We start from the raw sequence: 27,468 nt of genomic DNA, 5'->3' as shown, positions 1-27,468 counted from the left end.
CAGAAATAAAAGATAAATTTTGAATAAATTTAAACCATTTTACCCTTAATTGTGTGCAACAAAAGGCGATTTAAAAAAGTGACAAAAATTTTAATATCATAAAAAGAAATATGCTATACATATAGGAGTATGTAGGATATAAGACAACATAAGCTAAGATAATTGAACTACATTTCAACTTATTACATGCCCTTGATATATGTACAATTATCACAAGTTATATATAAAATCTGTATTATATATATACATACATATGTGTGTGTATATTGAGTGTAGACCTTGAACTAATATATCTATCAACTTATGGAAGACAGTTCAAAATTATTTATCCATCTATATATACAAAAATTTTCAATCAACACCAGGGACATTGAATATGATTCTTTGTTGTGTGCTTCATTGATATTAATTTTTATATTTGGAATCTACAATAACACACTTCAAAAACACCCTAAAAAATACTCTAAATACACATACCCATATGTTTCGATGAATTATCCGGATACCTTTCGATGAATAGTTAACCAGAATTTTTTAAAAAAATGAACTAGGACCTACCCATATGTTTGCAGATTACCCTTCACATATTAGAAGCTTAATTTTAGAAAAAGCTGAAGCCTCCTTTTTCAAAAAATATCAACTTGTCCAACTTTACCTTAGAAAAATAGCCACCCAAGATCTTTCATCAAAAGGTATTGGGATTACTTTTAATTTCCATGGAGACTCTACAAAAGTTTGTCAACCCACATGTACCAAATCTAAAGTAGACACTAACACATGTAGTTGCCAGCTTACCTTGTTCATAGACAGTAAGCTTGAATTTTCCCATTTATCAGCCAACGAAACTCAAAGTAGCAGAATTGGATCTAGAACCTACACCACAATTTTTATTGGATCATGGATTATTGAACCAAATTATTGTCAATGATCTAGAACAAACCCAAGGACTCGGTATACATTTGGTATTAGCACTGGTAAAGCAGTTAAGATTGGAAGCCATTGAGCCGAGGCAGAATAAAGTCCGCTCCACCAAAATGGACTGTAACTGAACTAAAACCGACCATTCATAGAATATGGGTCACTGGGAAGTAGCACGATGAAGTTTCAGCAAACAGTAACGTATACAGGTATGGAATTATGCAATAAAAGTTATAAAACTATGCTCAAGCAAATCCGTCACAAATGGATGAACACATTAGCTTATAAACACTTCAAAATAGCAAAAGGGAATGAAGGTTTCCGGTAGTTTTCAGAAAATATATTTGAAAATATTTTGACACCAGCAGAAGTTGAATTTGAATTCAATACAAGATTTCTAGAGTTATTCGACTTCTACCATGGGGAATATAGGCAGTGGAAAGAAGATATTCTCCCAAAAGCACTAATTGACGTTAGCAATGCCAATTATGAAGATGGGGATCTATAAGCACTCATTAGGCTAGAAGGAATGGCTAATCTGAACACAGCCTAATGAAGGAATGGCTAATCTGAACACATAAAGATAGCGACAGCTAGAAAATAAACATTAGCTTTTCGGATTTAAAATACTTTGAAGTCCGAAAAAGTTAGAACAGATGAAAAGTAGATATTCTTGTAAACATTAACTTTTCGGAGGTGTGTGTATGTATGTATGTATGTATGTATGTATGTATGTATGTATGTATGTATATGTATATGTGTATATATATACATGTATGTATGTATGTGTGTGTGTATGTGTATATATATATATATACACACATATATACATATATTAAGATATATTTCAGGTATTGCATTTTTGAAAATATGAGATTAATTACAAAAATTAAATATATACAAGGAATGGTAGACAAGATTAAATAGAAAAAGGATATAAATGCAAGAGAGAATAATAATTATTAGTATATGTATATATATGGTATGTTAGGTGAATATTAGATATATTAATGAGTGTTCTAAGGACACCCATTAGATATATTTATTAGCTACACATTTTATACGCACGGACCATATCTACAAATGAAAAACAAATAAATAAGAGAAACACTCACATTAAATTATGGTATGAATTAACCGGAACAATTACTTAAATGTTTCTAAACTTATCTTCATTCTCTCTATTTTATTTTCGGCAATATATATAACAAATAATATAGAATCACGGAGTCAATCTTCTTTTCAAATTATATAATGGCATTAATTAAATGCATCAAGATTATATTGTGGGAGCATTCATTAGAATAGTTGTCAAATATATTTACTTACCTTTTTGTGCCTTTTATTCATTAATACCAATCAATCCTTAACAGAATGAATGAGTCTATATAGTTTTTACAACATTAGCACAATAATCCACCCCAAAGTATTACAAGAAACGGAATGACAATGAAGAACTCTATGACCCTTCTGATGCTTTGTCTCTTAATTTTCTTTAGCCCAGCAACTCCTGCCAGTGAAGGTACGTATATAAAATCTCTAAGTAAAATTTTTTACTTTGTTATCTAATCCTCAAAATTTCGGCCTTTAGTTTAAACATGTAAAATGCAGGTCAATACTGATTAGTTGTTTTTGGGGGTGTTTTTGAAAAATTTTATTGTAGCAGTGTATATGAAAAATTTTTACTTTAAATTTTTTTTGAAATATTTGATATATTGTATGGATGAGATGTTTTTTGAGTTATTGTGTATTACTGTAGTATTATATTTGAAAAACTTGTTTTCGAAAAAATGGCCAATCCAAACGGAGTAGATATGTTTTGTTATAATCAACTCTTAATGGGATCTTATGCTGATTAGAACAACATACCTTTGTGTGAAGTTTTAGAGGCATTTTTTTTTCCAAAGAAGAAATAAAACCTTATCTTGTCTTCATCAATTACACATCCAAAATGGGAATATATAGTTGGTTTGATACATGAAGTTTATTTATTCATAGTTATTTCACTACATATTATACCAAGAATAGAAGGTGAATTTGACTAAATTGAATCAAACAAGTAAGGGTTCCTTTTGGACCAGTAAAATCCTTCCGGAAAACCAAATAATTTATATTTGGATTCTTCTATTCTGTGATGATAAAAGTTGGTCTAATGTTTTTGCTGTTAGAATTTTATACTAGTAAGTCACTGAAATTTGTAAGGTGAGGAAAATGTTAAGATTTTATTATGGGTCTATCCCTTTTAATTTTCATATTTTTTAAAAAAAAATCTTCATTTCTTACCATTATATTTTTCCTATACTTGGTATAATTCAGTGGTTCCAATCTTTTAGGTGACCCCCCACCACACTATTGTTGGGATCACCTGAAGCTTGACCATGTTTGTGGAGGTGCAGATGATTGCCGCGATGCGTTCATAAGACATGACCCGCTTGGAACACCCTATTTTGATTGTCATTGTGATCCTGATCCTTACTCTTGCACATGCAAAATACAGTGTTAGATGAAATTGTCATAATTATAATATGTTACTCTATTTGAATAAGTTTTTACATTCTCTTTGCATTCATTTTGAACATTATCCCTCTTGATGGACATCGTTTTCATAGGGTCAAGGGTCCTAATTGGTATTGGAAAGAAAAGTACTAAGATCACCAACACCAGTTTGATCTGCTAATTGTTAGAAATATTAGTGATTTTACATGCGATTTCAAACATCTTACTATATAATAAAACGTGAGTAGGGGTTTGGTGTTAACACCATTTACCCTTTCAAAAATATCCTTCAAATATTTACATCTTATTTGGAAAACCTCCTACTCCTATATAACTACCATTACATTACTATCAGTCACTATATAAGTACCATTACATTACTATCACTATGCTTCTCGATAAACTGATTAACTAATCCACTAATTAACATTGTATCACCAACAAAAATCTCTCGAGCTAATTTTTTATTCTATATCTTTTTTATTATTTGCTTTTTTTAAAAAAAAATATGCACACACTATCCCACCCACTACTCCACTAGTTCAAAAGAATGCAACTTCCAATTTTGGTTCCTGATTGAAAAAGAAAAATTAAAAAGAAGGAACGAAATGTTTGAGTCGTCTCAGAAGCTCAACTGAATTAGAAGAAACATGAATTAATTTGTTGCACCTGGTACTGTAGGGAATCGTCTTCTTTGCAGTTTCTTAGGGATGACTATCTCCTTTAAAGGACTTTTTAAGTACTCCCCTTTTTGACTTTGAAGTTCTTTCCTCACTTCTTGTTAGATATAGGGTTTTCTACTATCTAAACTTAAACTGAAAACGTTGACCTTCAAGTCTTTCCTTGTTAATGTGCAATCTGTACATCTCAATGTTATTACTATATATACACCATCACATGTTCAATTTATACCATTGGATGCATGATAATTTATCTGAATTTAAATTTAAAATCCAAATTTTGTTTATATGTTATACAGCCAATCGTGATAGAATCTCGGATAGAGAGTTTTTTAGGTTCTTAGATATTCACCATATGAAATATCTTAAATCCATAAGACAGTCCATTTTGCACCTAAAAGGGAACCCAAATTGAACCAATCTCTGTCATACTATTTTCCCCTCAGAGTTATGCTGTAAGACAGATTTTTCAATTAAAATCAGTATTTTTTTTATTTGACAAGCATGACAACATCAATGTGGTAATCTTTTTAAGCGTCTAATATTATTGAATTAGGTGAATAACATGTGAAAAAAAAAACATTTCGCCAATCTAACATTAGAAAACAAACATAAAAGAGGAAAATAGAGATCATAATAGAATTTTGGGTTCTATTCTATCTCACTTGGTATATTTCTTACGCGCAATTATCTATAACTCTGTACTGTTAAGTTTTTTACCTAATATGTATCCAGACGAAGACGTATGCTAGGGAACAACCAAGTAACCTTTCAAATTTAAAAGAACAAATAATATTTAACAGAAAGCACCAATAAATTATACAAATAAGTAAAAAATATATAAATAAATAAAAGGATACTAGGGTGATACCCTGTCCCACGTCGGAATGAAGTGTTATAGACCAATATTTTACTAGAGTTTGAGCACTTAAGTCCAATTTGGTTCATTTTGGGCTAGTGAGGACGGAGTCCAGATATTTGGACTTGGCTGCTAAGACTTTAGTCGCGTCATAGGCTTGAGGGTCTGGGGCTCTTACATTTGTGGTATCCGAGCCTCGTGTGATGTCCTCACGGGGTGAGATTGGGCTGGATTACACAAGGGAGTGGAGGAACTAAGTGTTATGCGAGGCATCAATGCTACGTCGACTTAAGGGCGGGAGTCACCTTTAGAGTCTGCATGAGACATCTCTAGAATTTAGGAGTGGTGCCAATTATTATTTTTTTTCAAAAAAGTGTAACTAATTTCGAAAAGTGTCACAATTTAGGGATGCAGTAAATATGAGTGTGTGTACTTACATAATAAGTGAAGTATGATTTAGGTGTTACGAGGGGTCTCAATTATTAGTTTTCTTAGAAAAATTTAATTAGTTCCAATGGGGCCTCAGTGCTACGTCGACCTAAGGGCGGGAGTCACCTCTAGAGCCTATACGAAACACCTCTAGAATTTATGAGTAGTGCCAATTTTTTTTTTTTTCAGAAAAGTGTAACTAATTACGAAAAGTGTCACAATTTAGGGATGCAGTAAATGTGAGTGTGTGTACTTACATAATAAGTTAAGTATGATTTAGGTGTTATGAGGGGTCTCAATTATTAGTTTTCTTAGAAAAATTTAACTAATTCTGGAAACTGTCACAATTTAGGAGTGCAGTAAATGTGAGTGTGTATATTTACATAATAACTTAAGTGTGATTTAGGTATATTAATGAGTGCCCATTAAACACCCATTAGAAAATCTGCTAGAGAAATCTCTATAAATTTTCCTAAACGTATCTTGCCTCTTTTTATTTTGGGGCCATATATCAACAAATCTGTAAAATTTATTTTGTCAATCTTCTTTTCAAGATTATAATGTGAGGGCATTAATTAAAGTAATTGTCCTTTGGTGCACCTCTTCATTAATACCATGTAACAGAATCAATAAATTGGGACCTTCACATCTAGTTGCTGCAACATTAGCACCACATTTCTTGCCAAAGTAATATTACAAGAAAAGCAATGACTATGAAGAACTCTACATACCTTGTCATCTTTTCTCTCTTGATTTTCCAAAGTCTCTTCACCCCATCAACTCCTTCCAGTCAAGGTATGTGTATCAGGATGTAATACAAGATTTCTAAGTTCAATTTTCACTTTGTCATCTGATCCTCGAAATTTAGGCCTTTAAACCAATCAATTCAATTTGATTGATATTCCACTATACTTTCTACAAAGCACAGAAGTCGAATTTGACTAAATTGATTTGAAAAAAAAAATTAGGTTTTTATTTTGGCCAGTACAAATCCTATCAAAAAAGCAAATAATTTATATTTTACCAATATATATTTGCTGAAATTGTTTAATTTTGGTTACATGGTTCAAATATAGGTGACCCCCCGCCACGCTATTGTCGCAAACACATGAAACTTGACCATGTTTGTGGGGGTTCAGATGACTGTCGCAAAGCATTCTTGAGAAGTTCACCGCTTGAAACACCATATTTTGATTGTTTATGTGATCTTGATCCTTACTCTTGCTCATGCAAATTAATGTGCTGGACCAAATAATCATGATTATAATGATGATAATAATAATGTTTCTGTATTCTAATAATAGTAATAGTGGTTAATTTATTTAGTTCTTATTTTGACTTATTACGATGTACATTTTCTCTGCATTTGTTTTGCACAGTATCATGACCTTTTGAGAGGATCAAGGGTCACAACATTTTGGAATGGGGAAGAAAATTAAAATTAATTATTTCATTATACATTACCAAGAATTTGATTTACTCCTTGATTCGGATGTTAGTAATGCAAATCTAGATGAATAGAAAAATATAAAATAGTCATTTACCAATCCCACATTAGATAACAAAAGGAAAAAGGAAAAGGACTAATGGGAATTCTTGAGTTTTATTCTACTTCACCTGGTATATCTTATGCTCAATTAGTCAACTATGTTTTACCAAATATGAGTGCCCGTCCGAGAAAAGTTTTAGTGGTCAACCAACTACCATTTCAGATGTATATATGTTTAGTCAGTATAGACATTGTTCATAGACCGAATTTCCAAGGAAGGGTTCTTAGTATTAGATAACTGTGATTAGGCATATCATTGGATAGAATCTAAGCTGAATTCACTTGATCCAGACTCTAACTCATTGAATTTATTAGTACTTATTCGGACCAAAACCCTCATGGGTTTGGAAAAGAAAAGGATTAACTTTAGTTTGCATCCCTAAACTAGTATTATTTTTTTACTTTGCATTCTAAACTTCAATTTTGAACCCTTTCCATGCTAAACTCTTAATTTTGAACACATTACATCCTATCAATTTAACACCAATCAATGATTATGTTTGCAAAATTAACGAGATAAAGGCGGTAAAATTTAATGATAATATACTATTTTGTTCCAACTACGATTCCTTAGTTTTTTTGACCATTTTTAGCACATTATAATTTATTTATATGGTCTCAATTACTAATATTATTAACAAAATTAACGAGACAAAGGATAGTGCAAATTAATGATAATATATTATTTTATTTTTGCTATGATACCTTGGCACCTTTTGATTACTTTTGGTAAAGTTTTCATTGACTAGATTTAAATAGGATAAATTTGAGAGTGCATTTGAGATTCATGTACTTTTCTTCATCAAGTATAAAGAACATGCATATATTCAAAAGATTTGATTAAGAAGTGTATATGCTTGACCTTTTTGCTCCACAAAACCATCATCTTCAATTATCAAAAGAGATTTATCAGAGAATCATGTATTAGAACTAACTATATTTTTTTTTGGTAAAAAAGAACCAACTTTAATAATGAGACAAAATGTAAACGTCAACGCGTGTCACAAGCTCATTGAAAGCTAGTTTCTTGATTTAAGCCTTGGCTACTTACAAGTTCTCCAATCATTAGATCATTAACAACTTTCCTAAGCCGTTTTTCTCTGAAATTTCTTGTCTTTTAGACAAACCTTTGAAGGACATTACCAAGACAGACAATGTATTATATATGTAGAAGATACTTGAACGTATTTCTTTGTAACTTGTATAACACAGTTGAAGTTGATGAGCAAAACAATGATATAATATGCAGAATTATTTACCTTCACTATCAAAGTTTTTAAACCATTATATTCCCCTTGTACGTATTTGCTCCATCATAATCTTGATTATAGCAGCAAATAAGTCGATTTTTGGTTTAATCGATCTGAGTCTCGACTTAGTTTTGTCAAACTCGAACCCGACGAACTGTCAATGTAAAGCTTAAGCTCAACTCAAATTTGAGTTGAGTAATTTGAGTTGAGCTTGAGCTCGAGATTGAGTTTAAAAAAATAAAAAATAATTATTTTATTTTTTAAAATTGAATAAAATAATATTTTTTTCTTAATAAATAATAAAGAAAAAATTGTTCAAAACGTCTCTCACATTTTACAAAATAATTTTTTCATCCCTCACTTTTAAAAATGTAATTTTACGTCCCTTACACATTTACATTGATCAAATTTGATCCCTACCTAGGTTTCCGACTAATTTTTTACTAGAATCCACCACGTACCTTGCACGTGATCATTTTTTAAAGATAAAATTATCAAATCAAAATTTACATAATTCGATTCATAGTGGCTCACATTTCACAAAATGAATTTTTTCATCTTTCACACTTTCCAAAATGGATTTTTTCATTGCTAATTGATCATGTGTGTGAATAATTTTTTTTAAACACATGTATATATCTGTTTGATTTCACCTAAGCAATATGAATAGCATATAATATATCTCTATTTGATTTCACCTAACGAAATCAAATAGAGATATATTACATACTATTCGTACTGTTCATGTGAAATCAAATAGATATATATATATATATGGGTTTGAAAAAATTGTTAGTTTTTCACTCATATTCATTTTGTTTTACTTGAAAATTGAAAACAAAGAAAACATTTAATCCTAAACATTATTGAGTGTTTATATCGAATTAAATTTGGACAGAAAAAATAAACAAAGGAAAAGTATGACAAAAAGAAGTAAGTAATTGACACTTTCAAATTTTAAGATAATCACAAGGCAAGTAATTCAACTGTTGGTCTTAAAAGTGGCGTGTAGAAATTTCAAATTTAAACTGCAATTTGTTAGCACGACTATAGAATTTAAGTTAGAACCTATTAATTAGATGGACTTATTATATAACTCAATAAATAAATTATTACCAAAAGATAAAGGTCACAAATATTAAATAGGTTCATATGGTGAAATCATCTAAGATATATACATGGTTTAAAACAAAATTGTTAGTTTTAAACTCCTGTATATATATGTTGAATAGCATGTGTACAAGTACGATTAACCTATTTAAGTGAAATCAAATAAAGATATATTACATGCTATTCGTACTGTTCAGGTGGAATCAAATAAATATATATATATATATGTGGATTTAAAGAAAAAAAAGCTATTCGTACACATGATCAATGAAGGATGAAAAAATCCATTTTAAAAAATGTGAGAGATGGATAATTTCATTTTGTGAAATGTAAGGGACGAAATAATTCATTTTGTAAAATGTTAGGGACCAAAAAATTCATTTTGTGAAATATGAGGGACTATGAATCAGATTATATAAAATTTGATTTGACAATTTTGTTTTTAAAAAATGATCACATGCAAGGCACGTAGTGGATTCCAATAAAAATTAGTCGAAAACCTAGATAAAGACCAAATTTGATCAATGTGAATTTGTAAGGGACGTAAAATTATATTTTTAAAAGTGAAGGACGAAAAAAGTCATCTTGTAAAATGCGAGGGACGTTTTGAACGATTTTTTCATAATAAAATATTAGAAATATATATGCAATTTTACTATATATATAATTAAGTCAGATCATGAGCTAATGAACTGAGTATTTTTTAACTCGAGTTTGAGCTCAAATTTGATTTGGTCAGTTCGAACTTGACTCGAGTTCGATGTTGACAGAGTTCGAGTCGAGTTTTGACTCGATCTACTCGCGAGCGGATCGATTCGTTTGCAGTCCTAATGTTGTCCACTGATTTGTGATATACACACACCATACTTTGAAAATAAAGTATCTATTGCTTATTTAAGTGAAAGAATATGATTTACATGTAAAATACCGAGAAAACACTCAGTTACATGTCCATGTGAATCCACGTAACATTTGGTAACTGCCAATTGCTCCTTTCATCACACAAAATGACACACAATTCATGTTCAATGTCATTAACAATAATGCTTGTAGTCTCACTTGTCAAAATCCTTCTATATATCGGAACCAATGGGCTTGACATTTTTAGGAGCATTTTCAAGGACGGTTTTTTTATAGCATTAGTGTGATCTACAATAAAATGCAAAAGTTTAGGAACATTTCCTTTATTTCAAAGGTATCAGATTCATCATGACCGCGTTTAACGAATGCTACTTCAATGTGCCAATTTTGATGGAAAAAAATTGGTATTTATTCCAAATCAGATTCTGTTGCACTATTAGGAACACGAACAAAAGCATAAATTCTATCTCTCTTTTGTTTCCAATTTGAACCCTTCTCCAACAAAACTATAACAGGTTCATATAGATAATGACAGCAAAAAGAAGCATCTTTTTCAATGCTATACTCTAACCAATTCAATGACCCCTAATATTCAGCACATGTGCCAAATTCGTTCCTAATATTCTATGAAAAATTTAAAAAGACAAACTCAATTATTTCAAAAAGTAAACTAAATCATTTACAATTGTTCATGACAAGTTTTCATATTTTGATAACGGATCACGACCTTTTCATTTTGAACTTCACGAAGTATATTTTTTACAATATAAGTAACTAAACAATTATTCATCAAGTATCTTCCATCCTATTTCGTAACCAATTTTTTACTATATTCATAACTGAAAAAATCTTTTTTATAGTAACTGTAACAACAGATAAAATCAAAGGCAAGTTTAAGAGTATATAAATTAATAGATATACAAAATTTTAGGAGGCACACTTAAAATTATATCAAATTTTTATGGATATTATAGAAATTTAAAGAGGACAGTGGGCCGTGCCCCCAGTGGAAATCCACCCCTGCTCCAGCCTACTTACTAGCTAAGTTATCTTAACGGGGGGGACAACTTTTCAACTTGCATTGTAAATGCTGCTTATGAATGGATAGAAAGTTTCTTTTTCAAAAAAAAAAAAAAAAAAAAAAAAAATTAGGCCTAGAAAATGAAAAGACCAACTTAATTCATTTTCAGATTCAGGCACCACGGTTTTTACAAAAAGCAAAAGGCAAAAAAAAAAAAAAAGGGGTTGCATATAAGAGAGTGATGGTCATGCATGGTACTCAGAAGGCTTTAATGTCCATCTGGGAATTTATTTTTGTTCAGTTTTCAAGTTCATTTGTGAGACAAAAAAGTTGCAAGTAAGAGTGATTGTAGAAGAAATGATGATGGAAGGGGGTTGTTCAGGCAAGAAGAGAGCATGGCCTAAAGATGACTTCACTGACGTGGTTTTGAAATGGTCCCTTCATGACATTTTTAATGAGAATCGATACAAAGATCAGGTTAGAATCTATGTTCCATACTTCATTTTTCATTTCTGATGATTCTTTGTTGCTTTCTTTTAGTCAAATACTCATAAGTAAAGTTGAGTTATTTTGCAACTTTCTCTCAAATTGTTTGCAACAAAAGTTTGACTAAAGATCTGACAAATGATGAAATGTATGCATTTTTTTTTTATTATTTATGATTGTTTTGGAGTGAATCCACTTAGTGGCCTTAAAGTTCTGTTTTGTTGAAACTAGTGTTTTTATTTTTGACACTGTACAAAGTATAGTTATTTTAGACCAATATTTGTTAGTGTGAATGAAATCGGTCATATATTCAATCTATATCTTACAAGGAGGAAGACAGAAAAGAGAAAATTTCAAAATTAAATCATGCCCCACATAGTTATATATCAATGTCTCGACCATTTAAGCTTGGCTTTGAGGGCGAAAGTCATTTCAGTATTTTATAACATTAATCTATTGTACAATTCACTAGTTCTTTTTTTTTTTTAAAGTTTTTCAGTAGGATACATGGGATCATAAGATTCACCGGTACATACTAGTGAGAAATATAGCATAATATTTCAGACTAAAGAGCATATCTTATTTCTAGGCCTCTGGCTGTGGGTTTTCACTAAATATCATAGTCTTCAATTCTTTAAATATCAATTGAAATACTGTCGCCTTGTATACAGTATGTGTAGATAAAATTAGGTCTATATGATGGAAAATCAGTGGTTAAGAAGACAATGGAAAAACATTTACATCATATAATTCAGAATTTAATCTACAGTAAAAATAACCGAAAAAATGAACTATCTAATGTGATTCAGGAAAGTGAAAAAGATATTTGATAAAGAGTTTCAAACTTTTTTTTTCTTGTTAGAAGCACAAAATATAGTGCCAGAAACTTTTTCTAGTTACTTTGGATTATATGCTTCTTAGGAGGTAGTGGATGTTGTTTGAGTGAAAAGGAGGAACGGCAAAATGGTAACAAATTCTGGAATTTTATATCATTGCAATGGATGGGCTACAAATTCAGAAATTTTCGTTTGTTGGAAGTATAAAATTATTTGCTTTAATTGGATCACATTGTTAAACCTACATTTGTTATGCGGAATTGGGATGTCTCAATTCTACTTCTTTAGCAATATGGATATGAGACATCCCAAATTGAGACTAGATAGACTTAAGCTATCTCAATCCCATTGTGGGATGTCTGAACCTCAAAAATTGAGATGTTTCAAATTTCAACAGCAATAATTTTATAGTTCTCTAGTTGATTCTTCTTTGAGTTGTTGGAATGTTGATTCTTGAGTGGCATAGCCAAGGTGATCAATCTTAAGGCCATAGAGTTAAGCTTCTCTATTCCAGCAATATTGCCCTGCAGAAATTAATCTCTGGACACATCTTTTTGTCATACATTTTCTAAGGTTTGAAAAACGAGGAACTCTTGTCTTCAATTTGTCTTTTTGTCAATTTTTTTTGGCTGTGCATGTCCAATTTTTGTTAGTGTTATACTATGCCATCATTTTTTTGATATTTGTGATACCGGTTAATTGAGCAACATTCAGTATCTATTGCAAGAATATGAACTGTTGCCCTCAATTTAGATTCTGAGTGAAGCACATATTGTTTGATGTGCTTGTGTCTTTTTTGCTGTATGTCTCCAACTTTTGCTGGTGTTTTCCTTTTTCCTTTGGTTACATCAACTGCATTTTTCCTAGGCTTAATGTAATGAATGCCATCTCTATACTTTACAGGTAGAGTGGATACCTGAATTATTTGAATCAGTAGGGAATTACCTTGGCTCTTACATCTACCCTTTATTGGAAGAAACACGAGCACAGCTCGCTTCTGCTATGGAATTTATACATCAGGCACCATTTGCTGAAGTACAAATTCTCGAGGAAGCAAAATCTTGTGGAAAATTTCTATACGATGTTAAAGTTGATCAATGGAAAAACAAATTTGTTGACCATGGTAAAGAGCTTTACAAAGTATTGCCGGGTGATATTCTTGTTATTTCAGATTCAAAACCTGAAACCAGTTCTGACCTCCAAAGGTTGCACTGGTCATGGACATTGGCATCGGTAACTGACATTAAAGGTGAAGGCATTGATGAGAGCACTTCATCAACTAAGTTTAAGGTCAAGACACCGGAAGACATGCCATTCAAGGGTGGGAAGCAGGACTGGCTTTACGTGGTTTACTTGACAAATACTATGACAAATAAAAGAATATGGAAGGCATTGCATTGGTTCAAAAATTTGACGCTTATTGAGAAGGTTCTTTGCTCTAATGCCATGGTAAGTATGAGGCTGAATTGATGCTTTCGCCATGGCATTATCTCAAAAAGACTTGAGTTTCCAAATTTGATGCCCAGATTCTTCCCCTTTTTGAATATACTTTTAACTGTAGGTATAATTTCCCATTACAGTCAAAATGAAATATCCTAGCTAGTAATAGTGGATGTACCACGGTAGCCTGCCATTGCTCCCATTGCTTTTCACGAAATTTGTCAGATGTTAATCATAAAAGTATGATTAGGTATCCATAAAATTGGAAAATTGGCAACAGACAGAAAAGCAATTCTGTTCATCGCCAGTCAACATGAATGTGGAAAACTTTCCTCTCATTCTTACAGAAGACAATGCTCAATCTAACGATGCTGTCGGCAAATTTGCCTAGTGACCAATTGTCAACATGCTACGAGCAAATCTGCCTCCATTCAAGAGAAGACCTTGTCCCATTTGTGCTATCTAGTGGACGTTTATGCTAAACAGAAATAGTTTAAATGAAGGTTTTATGATGTGTTAGAAGGTATTCTGTTCATTGGAGGAGTATGTGATTTTTCCTGACATTTTAGGCAATGCAGACCCTAAAACATGATCTATATAATAGCTTTTCGATATCTCCCCAGTAAACCATCTCTGGATCATGAGTCTCATGACATTATAGCAATTGCCTAGAGAAATAAAGTAAAAAATGAATGAGAACATTATTTTGAGAATTTTTTCCCAAACAGAGGACATATATCTTTACATGCTGAACATGAGAGATTATACCTAATGCATTTCCACTGTGTAATATCATTGGTGTAGGCGAGGTGCTTTCTTAAATTGTCATATACTTGGGAAATGCAGCTGTTGTTGGAACTCGTCAAAAAGAGAAGATGAAGAAGAGAATGTTTAGCTGATTTAGTTTGGTTCAATCCTCATCTCTGTTTTAAGTTTAAAAATGAATTTCACTTCTTCAAGTAATTTATGTTCACCATCACCAGGCTGGCTTTTGGAGCAAGTTAGGAAAATTCATCATTTTTACAATTAGATTTAGCTGTTTTGAAATTCAAAAAGAAAGGCTATAATCTTTTTGCTTATTGTCTTCTCTTAAAAGGATTAAGATGTGCCTCTTTATGTTTACTATAAATAATCTTTTGTATCTCAATCAATTGTTTACATGTACTTAGGTTACAGATACCAAGCTTGACAACAGGTCAATCTGCTAGTCCTCCATCTTCATCTCGTATTCATTGGTATCTCACTTGGACAAACATGCATTTGCTAAATCTAGAGAATCCATAAGATAGATATGTTTTGGTTTTGTCAAGTCGACCACCAGGATATGAAAAATGTTACCATGAATACACATACTTCTACAGCTTATGAACTAAGGTCATTGTGAGGCTAATTAATATGGAGATCGAATATTCAGCTGAACAATTTCTCTGCTTTTCAATATTGTGTGTTTTTTGGTTAGATGAATCTTAATTTTACTGATTACCCTTTATGTTGATATTTGCTGTGGTGTCTCAGGTTGAAGAACAGTGTGATTCTTGTTCAGTAAATCACACTGGACAATTGTCTGAAAGTTTTGGATCAGATTTATACTCTCAGATGAATGAATCCCAAACCGAAGCCATAAGGGCGTCTCTCCATAAGATGACATGTGACCAGAATTCTCACATTGAACTCATTTGGGGTCCGCCGGGGACCGGGAAAACCAAAACAGTAAGTCAGATGCTCTTTATCCTATTAAGAATGAATTACAGGACTCTTTGTTGTGCCCCAACCAATGTGGCAGTAAAAGAAGTTGCATCTCGAGTGGTCAAACTGGTAAAAGAGGCATATGCTGCTGACTCTGAAAAATGTGATCCATTTACTCCATTGGGAGATATTATATTATTTGGAAATAAGGATCGACTAAAAGTTGCCCCTGATATTGAAGATATATATCTTGACTACCGCGTGAAGAGGCTTGTTGAGTGCTTTGCACCATCAAATGGTTTGAAACATTGTGTGCGTTCTATGATTGATTTGCTTGAGCACGGTGCCTCACACTACCATATCTTTCTGGAAAATGAGCTGATCAAAACCAAGGAAAACAAAGATGAAGCTCCAAAAGATAAGCCACAGTCATTTCTAGAATTCATCAGAGCACGAGTAAAAGCTATTTTACCATCCCTCAGAAGATGTCTGATTACATTCTGCACTCATGTACCAAAAAGTTTTGTTGCAAAACAAAATTTTGAAAACATGGTACATCTGATTTATCTACTTGAGTCTTTGGAGAAGGAGCTTTCTGAAAAGGTTTTGACCTCTGATATACTGGAGAAGCTCTATTCTTCTAGCATAATGGTGGAAGATTTTTCCAAAGCAGTCACATGTACCTTGTTTCTGCCAGATATTAGAAGCAAGTGTCTCTTTGTCCTAAAAACTGTTCATTCAACTCTTGAAAATCTGGGCATCCCAGCCGCTGTGAATGAAGAATCAATAAGGGAACTCTGTTTCCAAATGGCTACCTTGGTTTTCTGCACTGCTTCTACTTCCTACAAGTTGCACAGGACAAATGTGGAGCCACTTAAAGTGCTGGTCATTGATGAGGCTGCCCAATTGAAAGAGTGTGAATCCCTTATACCACTTCAACTACCTGGTTTGAAGCATGCTATTCTTGTTGGTGATGAGTGCCAGTTGCCAGCAAGCGTTAATAGCAAGGTATGCAAATTGCTAGTGAATTTATACAGACCAATAGAATAATCTTACAGGCATGACATCTGATTACCTCAGACATAATATATATCTGTTTACGTATAATATAGATATCTGCCAATGCCGCATTTGGAAGAAGCTTATTTGAAAGGTTGAGTTCATTGGGTCAGCCAAAGCACCTGCTTAACATTCAATATAGAATGCATCCATCTATTAGTTGCTTCCCAAATTCTATCTTCTATTCGGGCAAGATCATGGATGCACCTGAAGTTAGGAGTAAAATGCACGAAAGGTATTTTCTTCGGGAGAAAATGTTTGGTCCCTATTCATTCATTAATGTCCCAGGTGGAAAAGAAGATAGCGATGGTGATGATTACAGCTTGAGAAATATTGTTGAGGCGGCTGTGGTGGTAAAGATAGTTCAGAAGCTGTACAAAGGCATGTCAAGGCTTCCTAGTTTGAATAATTTCATCTACAAGCAAGTTTTCTGTTGAGAAATATCATAAAATATATGCTGTTGTATTAAGTTTGACTCTCTTGAAGTGCAGGATTGGAAGCAGTTACCTTGTCCATATTTTCAGTTTAGCCTTAGTCCAGTCCAGATAGAACAATGGAAAGGAAAGATATGCCTTCATTCTACAATAGAAAAGGAGTATGAAAATGAGAAAAAGACACCTTTGGCTAAAGATAGTATAATATTTGACTGAGTAGCTTCTGTTTCATGAATATGCATTTGTCTCTGGCAATCATATGAAGGGCTAGAAAATTGAAGCTTAATGGATCAAAACATCAAATTAAGATTGGTAGAGCCATCTTACATGAATTGCTGGAGTATTGAGGGTGCAAAACTTCTCTCGCTTGTATAATTAATTATCTATTAGGAATCTGATTGAATTTGTAATATGTGTACTTAATACCCATGACGTGGTTTTTATGCTACTTTGACTATTGTTTTATTTTTTCCACATCTTCTTTTACGTAACAAATTACTTTTTTTGGCACAGCTTGGAATGGATCTGATACATCTCTAAGTGTTGGGGTAATATCACCCTACGCTGCTCAAGTTGCACTGGTTCAAGAAAAACTTCGTCACAAGTTTGAAAATCTTGACAATTTTGTTGTGACAGTAAAATCTATAGATGGATATCAGGGTGGGGAACAAGATATTGTTTTATTATCTACTGTAAGAGCCAATAATAAAGGGTCTATTGGTTTCCTATCTAGTCCTCAGAGAACCAATGTTGCTTTGACAAGAGCTCGGTACTTTATCAGCTATATTACTGCAAGGAACTTTTCTCTAATCTTTAATTTCAAATATGCAGAAATTGAATTTTTTGTCCCTTGCTAGGCACTGTCTTTGGATCTTTGGAAATGTGGATACACTGACAAATACTCTATCAGTTTGGAAAGCATTAATTTGTGATGCTAAGGCTCGTGGTTGTTTCTTTAGTGCTGATGAGGATGCTGATGTATCAAACACGATTTTGGATGTGAAGAAAGAGCTGGATCAGATGGAGGATTTGCTTAATGGGGATAGCACACTTTTCAAACAGCAACGGTGGAAGGTAATGTTCAGTTTGCTTCTTTATGGTATCAATTTAGGTAACATTCCTGGCAGCATACTTGCACATACTGGAATAACATGTCCATCTAGGAAACTATGACTATAAAAGTTTGCATGACAGTTTGGACGGTATCAAATTTTGTATTAACATGCTGCACTTTCTTTTCTCCATTCAAAATTTCTTCGTGTTTATGTTCCTTTTAGTGTAGCATTATCGTTATGATATCAACATTATGTATTCTGTCCATATATAGTTGTTTGGATATATACCTAATCCGTTGTGGATTTTCTGTTGTCTATTTTAGTTAGCGAAAATCTGCAAGGCATCCTTTCTTTTTTCAAATTTTCTTGTATAGTTTAATCATTTTGGTTATTTTGGATTTGAATTTCTGGTTTATTCATGAATCTTTTTATTACTTTTATATGTTATGTCACAGGTTTTATTTAGTGATGACTTTCAGAAATCATTTAGAAAGATGACTTCCACCCGCATGAAGAAGTTAGTCCTAAACCTGTTGCTTAGTCTTGCCAGTGGCTGGCGACCTAAGAAAATAAATGTGGACTTAGTTTGTGAAAGATCTTCACAGATTGTGAAACATTTTAAGGTTGAGGGGCTCTATGTGGTGTGCTCAATAGACATTGTTAAGAAATCAAATTACATGCAAGTCTTGAAGGTGTGGGATATATTACCTCTGGAGGAGATCCCAAAGCTGCTGAAACGTCTTGATAACATTTTCAACATGTATACTGATGATTTCATCAATCAATGCGAACAGAAATGTCTTAAAGGGTAACTTTTTTCTTCGTATTAACTGAATTCCACTTTTAATGGGACAGCATTAACATATTTGCTCGTGCTTTTTCCTTTTATTTACTTGTTCAGGAGAGCAGAGCTTCCAAAGTGTTGGCCCAACTCATCAAAGATAATCCGACATAAGAACATGAATAATGGCAAATCTGTTGCAGATTCTACTGATAGCACCTTGGATGGAGGATGTTATGCTGAAAATTCGAGAGTTAGCGAAAGCTTGCAACTCATGAAGTTTTACTCCCTATCACCTGGTGCTGCGAGTCATTTACTTTTCAGTCGTGATGGTCAGGAATTGGATCTGCCTTTTGAAGTTACAGATGAAGAGTGGGAAATTATTCAATTCTGCAAAAGCAGCTTCATCCTTGGGCGATCTGGCACAGGGAAAACTACTGTCCTGTCCATGAAGTTATTCGAGAAAGAACAAATCTACCATATTGCTTCGGAAGGATTTACTACAGCTGAGAATAGTATGTCTACGAGCGTCTTGAAGAGAACTGAGTTTGATCACTCTACAGGAGTGACGAGGGAGACATTTTTGCGCCAGCTTTTTGTGACAGTAAGCCCAAGACTATGTTCTGCAGTCAAACATCATGTTTCCCGTCTGATAAGGTAACCACTAACCAGTGATTAAGTACAATTTGTTTGTATGTGCTTTAATGTACTGTTCGATTCATACTCATTGCTGCTCTAATTGTCTAACTTAGCTTACTTGGATGTGCTGTTTTAGCAGTCATGCTACATAGTATAGATACGATGGAGTTCAACTACATGCTGTATATGAGGCCATTTACATTTTATCATAGTTCTAAAAGATTAGAATATGTGTTAGGTTGAAGTCTGTGCAGGACATAATGTTCTGAGAAGGCATTTGGCATGTCAGTTCAGATATAGTTCAGGAAAGGAAAGAGATCACACGAGCAACTTAATTTTGGGATATGTCCCCAAGACCCAGTTTAGCTTGTAGGGACATTAGCTAGGCGATGGTGAGGTCCCAGGTTCTCCAGCCCTCCCTTTCCCCCTTCCCCTTATTAGGTTTGGAGCCTCTCGTTGAATAACCAAAAAAGAAAAGGAACATCACAGAAATCGATGCGGCAATGAACTCTAGCAGCAAATCAATTCACACTTCTAATCGTTGTGTAGTTGGTGGAAAGTTATGTGAGATATGCTGGATTTTTCCTTGCAGCTCGTTTTGTGATTACATGATACAGTTAGCATTCTGACATACTAGACTTCTTCTTTAAAATAATATCCTTTTACATAGTACAGAGAAAACTAAAGTATTCTTAATAATTATATCTCTAACCTTAACTGTCTTGAGTGCAGTGTTGCTTGCAGTGGAAATTTCCCATCTGAAACCAGTTTGAATGATGCCGAAGATGTGGAAGATATAGAACAGTTTAAAGATATACCAGATTCTTTTGTTGGCATTCCTTCCGAAAAGTACCCTCTTGTCATTACATTTCATAAGTTTTTGATGATGCTTGATGGGACAATCGGTGATTCATATTTCAGACGATTTCCTGAGATGATGAAGATAATGGACTATTCTGTTGGTATAAGTGGAAATTTCAGATCTGCTGTTCTGCAATCTCTCTTACGAATGAAGGAGGTAAATTATGAGAGGTTTTGTTTCCATTATTGGCCTCACTTCAATTCACAACTGACGAAGAATCTTGATTCTTCAAGAACATTTACGGAGATAATATCTCACATTAAAGGAGGCTTGCTAGCTGGGGAAGCCCCTGATGGTAAATTGAGCAGGCAAGAATATGTTTCCATGTCTAATAGTAGGGCATCAACCCTGAGCTCAGATGAGAGAGAGCTGATCTATACTGTTTTTCAAGCTTACGAGAAGAAGAAATTACTGCGTGGGGAATTTGATTTGTCTGATTTTGTTATTGACCTTCATCTTAGGCTGAAGTGCAAGAGTCTGGATGGTGATAAAATGGATTTTGTGTACATTGACGAAGTGCAAGATCTTGCTATGAGTCAGATAGCTCTGTTCAAGTATATCTGCAAAAATGTGGATGAAGGTTTTGTCTTTTCTGGTGATACAGCTCAAACTATTGCCAGGGGTACTGATTTTAGGTTTGAAGATATACGATCTCTATTCTATAATGAGTTCATAATGAAATCAAAGAGTGACAAATATGTTGAAAGAAAAGAGAAAGGACGTATATCAGAAGTTTTCAATTTGCACCAGAACTTCCGTACTCATGCTGGAGTACTTAAATTAGCACAGAGTGTCACAGACCTTCTTTACCAATTTTTCCCTCAATCTGTTGATATTTTGAGACCTGAAATTAGCTTTATATATGGTGAAGCTCCTGTTCTGCTTAAGCCTAACGAGAGTGCTATTGAGATTATTTTCGGAAAGACTGCAAAGACTGGTAGGAAAGTAGTAGGCTTTGGTGCCGAACAGGTTATACTAGTCCGTGATGATTCTGCTCGCGAAGGAATTTCTAGACATGCAGGAAATCATGCTCTTGTTCTTACAATACTGGAATGCAAGGGTCTAGAATTTCAGGTGATTGATTGTCATTTACTACCAAGTGATTCTCTAACCAACCGTTTATGAGTATGACCAAGGGCCTGGGAAAACTGAATGCATGCCTAGCTGCTTTTATTTCTTCCATTTAGTGATTTCTTTGCTAAAGATTTTCCTCATTTTCATTCAAAATTTACTCTGTGTCTTGATTGGGTTATTGTACAATTCGCAGGATGTATTACTGTACAATTTTTTCAGTTCATCACCTCTGAAGAACCAATGGAGAGTGGTGTATGACTTCATGGAGAAAAAAGATCTACGTGATTCTTGTTTCCCTAGGTGCTTTCCTAGTTTTAGTCATGCAAGACACAGTATCCTTTGTTCTGAATTGAAACAATTATACGTGGCAATTACGCGGACAAGGCAGAGACTGTGGATTTGTGAAGATAGTGAGGAGTTTGCTGCACCCATGTTTGACTTCTGGAAGAAGTTGGGCCTTGTGCAAGTAAAGGAGGTGGATGAATCATTTTCACAAACGATGCTAATGGCGAGCAGTCCTGCAGAGTGGAAATCAAGGGGTATAAAGGTTGGACTGCTCTCTAAAGTTTCTGCTACCGCAGCTTCTATGCATTTTATGCTTCGAGTTTGTTGTGCATGTTATCATTCATTCTGGAATCTACAAAATTTTTCTTTATATTTTAATGCAGCTTTACCGGGAGAACAAGTATCAGATGGCAACCATGTGCTTTGAAAGGGCAGGAGATACAAATTGGGAGAAACGGGCCAAGGCTGCTGGCCTGAGGGCAACCGCTGATCACCTGCGTGAGTCAAATCCTCAAGAGGCTTGTACAATCCTCAGACAGGCTGCTGAGTTGTTTGACTTCATTGGCAGAGCTGAGTCTGCTGCTGAATGCTTCTGTGATTTGGGGGATTACGAAAGAGCAGGTATGATGTATCAATGTCTCCTTAGTTATATATCTTTTAATATAACTCTTATAGACATACTTTTGTTTTATTGTCGATGCCAGGGAGAGGGGAAGGGGTGAGGGGTGGGTGGTTGTTGAGGCCCTTGAGGGGCTGGTTGTTTTTTGTAGTTATAGTTCTATAACAGCTGGTCTCCTTTGGTTTGACAATGGTATTTTACTTGTGCAAACAATTAACTGGAAAAGCATAGTCTTGAAGTTTAACCTTTTGAATCTTGCTGCAGGAAGAATTTACTTTGATAAATGTAGAGATCCTAAAAAAGCAGGTGATTGTTTCACTTCGGCTAAAAGTTATAAACTTGCAGCGAAGGCTTATGCTGATGGCAATTACTTGTTGGAGTGTTTGTCCGCATGTACTCAGGGTAATCTTTTTGAATTGGGAAGGCAATATATTAAGAAATGGAAACAGGCTGCTCCTGGTGATGATGGTGCCGCAAAACAAAGTAAGGAAATCGAAAAAGTCGGACAAGAGTTTCTGGAGAGTTGCGCTTTGAGCTATTATAAGCTCAAGGATCATAAATCCATGATAAAATACGTTAGAGCTTTCCTTACTATGGATTCAAGGCGGAAGTTCCTGAAAAGCATAGGCTGTCTTGATGAGCTTTTGCTGTTGGAAGAAGAACTTGGAAACTTCAAGGAGGCTGTAGAAATAGCAAAGTTGAGAGGGGATTACGAAAGAGCAGGCATGATATCTCAATCTCCCCTTAGTTATATATTTTTTAATACAATTATTATAGACATACTTTTGTTTTATTGTGGGAGGGAGAGGGGATGGGGTTTTTTGGGGGGGGGGGGGGTTGTTGTTGAGGAACTGGTTACTTTTTGTAGTTATCTTTGGTTTGAAAATGGTATTTTACTTGTGCAAACACTTAACTGGAAAAGCATGGTCTTGAAGTTCAACCTCTTGAATCTTGCTGCAGGAAGAATTTACTTTGATAAATGTGGAGATCCTAAAAATGCGGGTGATTGTTTCACTTCGGCTAGAAGTTATGAACTTGCAGCAAAGGCTTATGCTGATGGCAATTACTTGTTGGAGTGTTTATCTGTGTGCACTCAGGGGAATCTTTTTGAATTGGGAAGGCAATATATTACGAAATGGAAACAGAATGCTCCTGGCGAAAAGGAAATCGAAAAAATTGAACAAGAGTTTTTGGAGAGTTGCGGATTGAGTTATTATAAGCTCAAGGATTTTAAATCCATGATAGAATATGTTAGAGCTTTCCTTTCTATGGATTCCAGACGTAACTTCCTGAAAAGCATAGGCTGTATTGATGAACTTTTGTTGTTGGAAGAAGAACTCGGAAACTTCGAGGAAGCTATAGAAATAGCAAAGTTGAGAGGGGATCTGCCACGGGAGGCAGACCTGCTTGGGAAGGCAGGCCATCTCAAGGAAGCATCCTTACTCATCATTTCATTTGTGCTTCATCGCTCTCTATGGGTGACTGGAAATAGAGGTTGGCCCTTGAGGCCATTTCGACAGAAACAAATGCTGCTAAAGAAAGCTATGTCATTCGCACAGGAAGAATCGAATGAGTTCTGTGAATCGAATGAGTTCTATGAACGCATTCGCAGAGAGGTTGAAGTTTTGTCACATGAGCATATTAGCTTGCATGAGTTGCTTCAGTCTCTCACTTATTCAGAGCTATGTAAAAATCTGACAGTTGAATTGATATCTATCCGGAGGATCCTGGATGCTCATCTTGATTGTACAGCACGGAAGTTTGAATGGGAAGATGAATTGCAAGTTGATATGAAAAAGCATTCAGAAGATAAGATTTCACTTAACCACATCTCCGTTGGTTCACTCATGTATTTTTGGGATATGTGGAGGAGGAACATGTTAAATATCATGCAATATCTCAAAACAGTGGAAAAACCAGATGATAATGAATGGCTTGAATATGGTGAGTTCTGTTTGAACTATTTTGGTGTGAGGAGGCAGGTCATCAATTCAAATGTAGCATATATACTGTTGAACTCAGATGCTGAATGGGTGAAAACAACTGGTTCTGTATTCAAGCAGAAGCATCAAAGAGAGAACCAGGTATCCATTGATGGTCGAAAATTTGCGTCTGCTGCTCTGAGTCATTGCCAGGCTGAAGTAGTTTCTGTCAGCCTGAAGGTACTTGACACTGTTGAAGCTCTTTATAAGTTGTCAATAAGGGAGTCATTCTCCCTATTTTGCCAAAGCATATGCCTCATTGATATCTATCAATTGATGAAATTTTTGACTGAATCATTCAAATTCAATGATAGTGTTAAAAAGAGGCTAGAAAATTTCCTGTGGACACCAATTACGTACTTTAAATATGTATTTCCACTAGACTGTTGCAAATCAATGGTAGAAAACATGATCTCTTTAAGGAAAACTGAGCTCTCACGGAGTCTACTTGAAGAGGTTATTGTTGACAATATCAGCAACAAGGGTGACCTTACCTACGGTCAAATTGGGAGGGTGGTAATGATTTGGCTTGGATCTGGAAAACCAACAGATGATCTGTACATGAAGATAGCAAAAAGATTTGAAAAGAATTTTTCCTGGAGAGCATTCATTGATTCTTTGCAAGTATCTTCATTAAGGCATTCTGGGATAACAGAATCAAGATCCTCGGGTGATCCTTCGTCAAATACTTCAGGTGAAGATTGGAAGAAGTTTTCACTGATTGATAGCTTCCACGAAGCTTTGAGAGATACTTATCTTGCAAATTGGAGGTCATATGACTATATATCACCTGATTGTTTAATATATCTTGTTGAACGCCTGCTGCTACTTGTATTTCATTCCAAGGATTACTTTTTCACAACAAAGTATTCTTTTGTGGAATGGCTTATTTATCTTAAAGCAGACATGTATCCAGATGCCGGTTCAGTAGCTGACACGCTGTTGTCTCCTGAAATCATATTTGATTCTGTTGTTATGATGGTTGAACAGTTTCTTTTTAAAAAGCAGGAGACAGCATCATGGATTGCAAAATCAAAATTTGGTGTAAATCAGTATCATCCACTACTAGCATTAAGGCTTGTGGTTATCTTGTGCTTGCTCCACTTGAACTCAGGCAAGTATTCTAATGTTCTTTCTCATCTGCTTGATCAGTCTCATATTAGTTCGCAGCTGCCAATGCCATTCATTCAGGCACTTAGGCCAAGAAGAATGCCTCATTTGACTCAGGATTGGTTTAGTTTAAATGCAACTGTAGAAGCATTCAGAAGGATTGGAAATCCTCTTGTGATTGTGCATTTGAGAGAAAATAGTCCAAAATTCGCGTGTCCTGCAATCATCATTGACACAGCTTTGACACCAAGAATTGACGACATCATGAGAAATTTGTTCCCAAAGCAAGGAAGTTACCATCAGCAAAGGCCTATGGTTGAAGCAAATGTTCCGAATTTGTGTGAAGAACCTGTTCATAATGCTGAGTCTCTCATGTCAATTGACATTTCTGCAGCACCAGATCAGAAAATGAGCTCAGACAGTGGAACTGAAAGCAACCCACAGATGTACTCATGCCTTTCTGAAAAAATCTCTGATGTGTAAATATCAACAGAGAAAAGACAAGATGAAGAGCTATCAAGCTGTTCTCCTAATCTTTCTCAATTTAAGGTAATCACAAATGGATTCCTTAGGTCTGCTCGGCTGCTTTGTGGATTTTGCGTTTCATAATCATACAAGCACTTCCATGTAATAGCTTTAACAACTCTCTTTTATGCTGTTCGTTTCTAGGAGGAATTGGAAGAAAGTATAAGCTTCTTAACTCGTTTCCAGGAGGAATTGGAAGAAAGTACAAGCTCTTTAACTGAATGTAAAGAAATTTCTTCCTTGTGGTAGTGTAAACCAATTCGGTGAAGCAAGCAGCATGCTTCCCTATTTGATACTAGGTAAGTTCATAACAACAGCTTTTAAATACTTGAAATCGAATGCTTGCGATGGTCTGGTAACAGTTTTCTTAGACTTAAACATTAGGGTGACAACTGACAATTGATATCCATGGTTTTTGCATATGGGCTTTATCTAGAAAGCTGAATTTGTGGCACTATTCCAGGTAAAGGGCTGCTTAATTTTCATATTGGTTGGCAATTGAACCAAGTAGCAGTGAACCAAAGGAACTTCTGCTGCTTTCACGATTGCAGATTGTGCAACTTCCCAAGTTTGCTACATTCAATACCTGACTAAACAATTTTTATGTTTAGCTTTTCAAGTGTCAGCTTTAATAGTTTACTCGAAGTTTCGTCGATACATAGTATTATTGTTCTTGATGTTTTCCCCCACCAGTGATGTTACACAGACTGGAAACTTGCAAGAAATTGGATCACTTCTGAAGAGCTTGCAGTCAAAGAGGCCTAAGCTGGAGGCTTTTCTAAATCATTTAATTTGTGCCGAGGGAAACTGCTTCTGGGATAGTTTCTGATGCTGAGAGCCTGAGGAGGAAAATGATGGGGGTAATTGGGAAAGTCCCTGAAGAAAAGGTCAAGAATTAGCCTTCTGGTGTTGTTTCTGCTTCCCAAAACAATGACAACAATAAGGCCTTTCAAAGCAAAGAGGGCAAGGGAAACGATAAGGAGGAGGACAAAAATGGAGAGAAAGGAGGTAGAAAAAAGCAAAATTGTAACAGCTAAATTGTATCTCAGGGATTCATTCTCATGTTTTTGGTCTAATTTTATGAATCTCAGGTCTCAGTAATGGACTTTTCTTCTACTTTTATTTGGTCTTGAGAATTAGAAAAGGTTCCCCCAAGGATAGTGTTATCATAAGGTGCAAGAAAATGAATTATTGATAAATTTGAAATTTGATTAGTTACCAATTATTGTAGTCAAGAAAAAAATTATAGCACCTCAACCTACTGATTACTTCACTATAAGTAGTTGCAGGCACAAAACCTATTTGCAATCCTTCTCAATTGGCTTTTGGAATGAACAAAAAGGTTTGGTATTGAAGAAATTTTATTGAGTGTATGTCCAAATCTTATTTTAATTTTCATGTAATTCCATGTTGTTTTATGTA

At 34.4% G+C, this 27,468-nt stretch overlaps 1 protein-coding gene and 1 long non-coding RNA gene across 4 annotated transcripts; both read left to right on the top strand.

Moving 5' to 3' along the window:
• Positions 1 to 2,338: 2,338 nt before the first annotated feature.
• On the top strand, positions 2,339 to 3,483 carry LOC113736562 (uncharacterized). The gene is made up of 2 exons (XR_003459752.1): positions 2,339 to 2,440; positions 3,252 to 3,483. It is a non-coding gene; the product is annotated as an uncharacterized lncRNA (long non-coding RNA).
• Positions 3,484 to 11,267: 7,784 nt separating this feature from the next.
• LOC113736561 (uncharacterized) lies at positions 11,268 to 27,168 on the top strand. 3 transcript variants are annotated; one of them, XM_072044695.1, is made up of 15 exons: positions 11,268 to 11,650; positions 13,399 to 13,944; positions 15,451 to 16,629; positions 16,734 to 17,061; positions 17,628 to 17,883; positions 17,972 to 18,188; positions 18,625 to 18,977; positions 19,071 to 19,607; positions 20,322 to 21,525; positions 21,719 to 22,072; positions 22,194 to 22,431; positions 22,694 to 23,152; positions 23,390 to 26,070; positions 26,191 to 26,345; positions 26,740 to 27,168. In XM_072044695.1, the coding sequence occupies exons 1-13, from the start codon at positions 11,531 to 11,533 to the stop codon at positions 26,002 to 26,004; spliced, it is 8,406 nt and encodes a 2,801-aa protein (XP_071900796.1). In that variant the 5' UTR covers positions 11,268 to 11,530; the 3' UTR covers positions 26,005 to 26,070; positions 26,191 to 26,345; positions 26,740 to 27,168. The 3 variants fall into 3 exon arrangements, with proteins under 3 accessions (XP_071900796.1, XP_027119395.2, XP_071900795.1); XM_027263594.2 differs by having other exon boundaries at positions 26,510 to 27,168; XM_072044694.1 differs by having other exon boundaries at positions 26,483 to 27,168.
• Positions 27,169 to 27,468: the final 300 nt, after the last annotated feature.

This window comes from Coffea arabica, chromosome 3e, assembly GCF_036785885.1.
Source record: "Coffea arabica cultivar ET-39 chromosome 3e, Coffea Arabica ET-39 HiFi, whole genome shotgun sequence".
Lineage (NCBI taxonomy): Eukaryota > Viridiplantae > Streptophyta > Magnoliopsida > Gentianales > Rubiaceae > Coffea > Coffea arabica.
This window is presented reverse-complemented; position numbering and strand designations above follow the sequence as displayed.

Excerpts from the sequence above, each read along its gene's own strand:
- LOC113736561 (XM_072044695.1), top strand. The coding sequence starts at position 11,531 with ATGATGATGGAAGGGGGTTGTTCAGGCAAGAAGAGAGCATGGCCTAAA. Across the intron at positions 13,945-15,450 it reads TTCTTTGCTCTAATGCCATG|GTTGAAGAACAGTGTGATTC; the intron begins GTAAGTATGAGG and ends GTGGTGTCTCAG. Across the intron at positions 16,630-16,733 it reads CAGCAAGCGTTAATAGCAAG|ATATCTGCCAATGCCGCATT; the intron begins GTATGCAAATTG and ends CGTATAATATAG.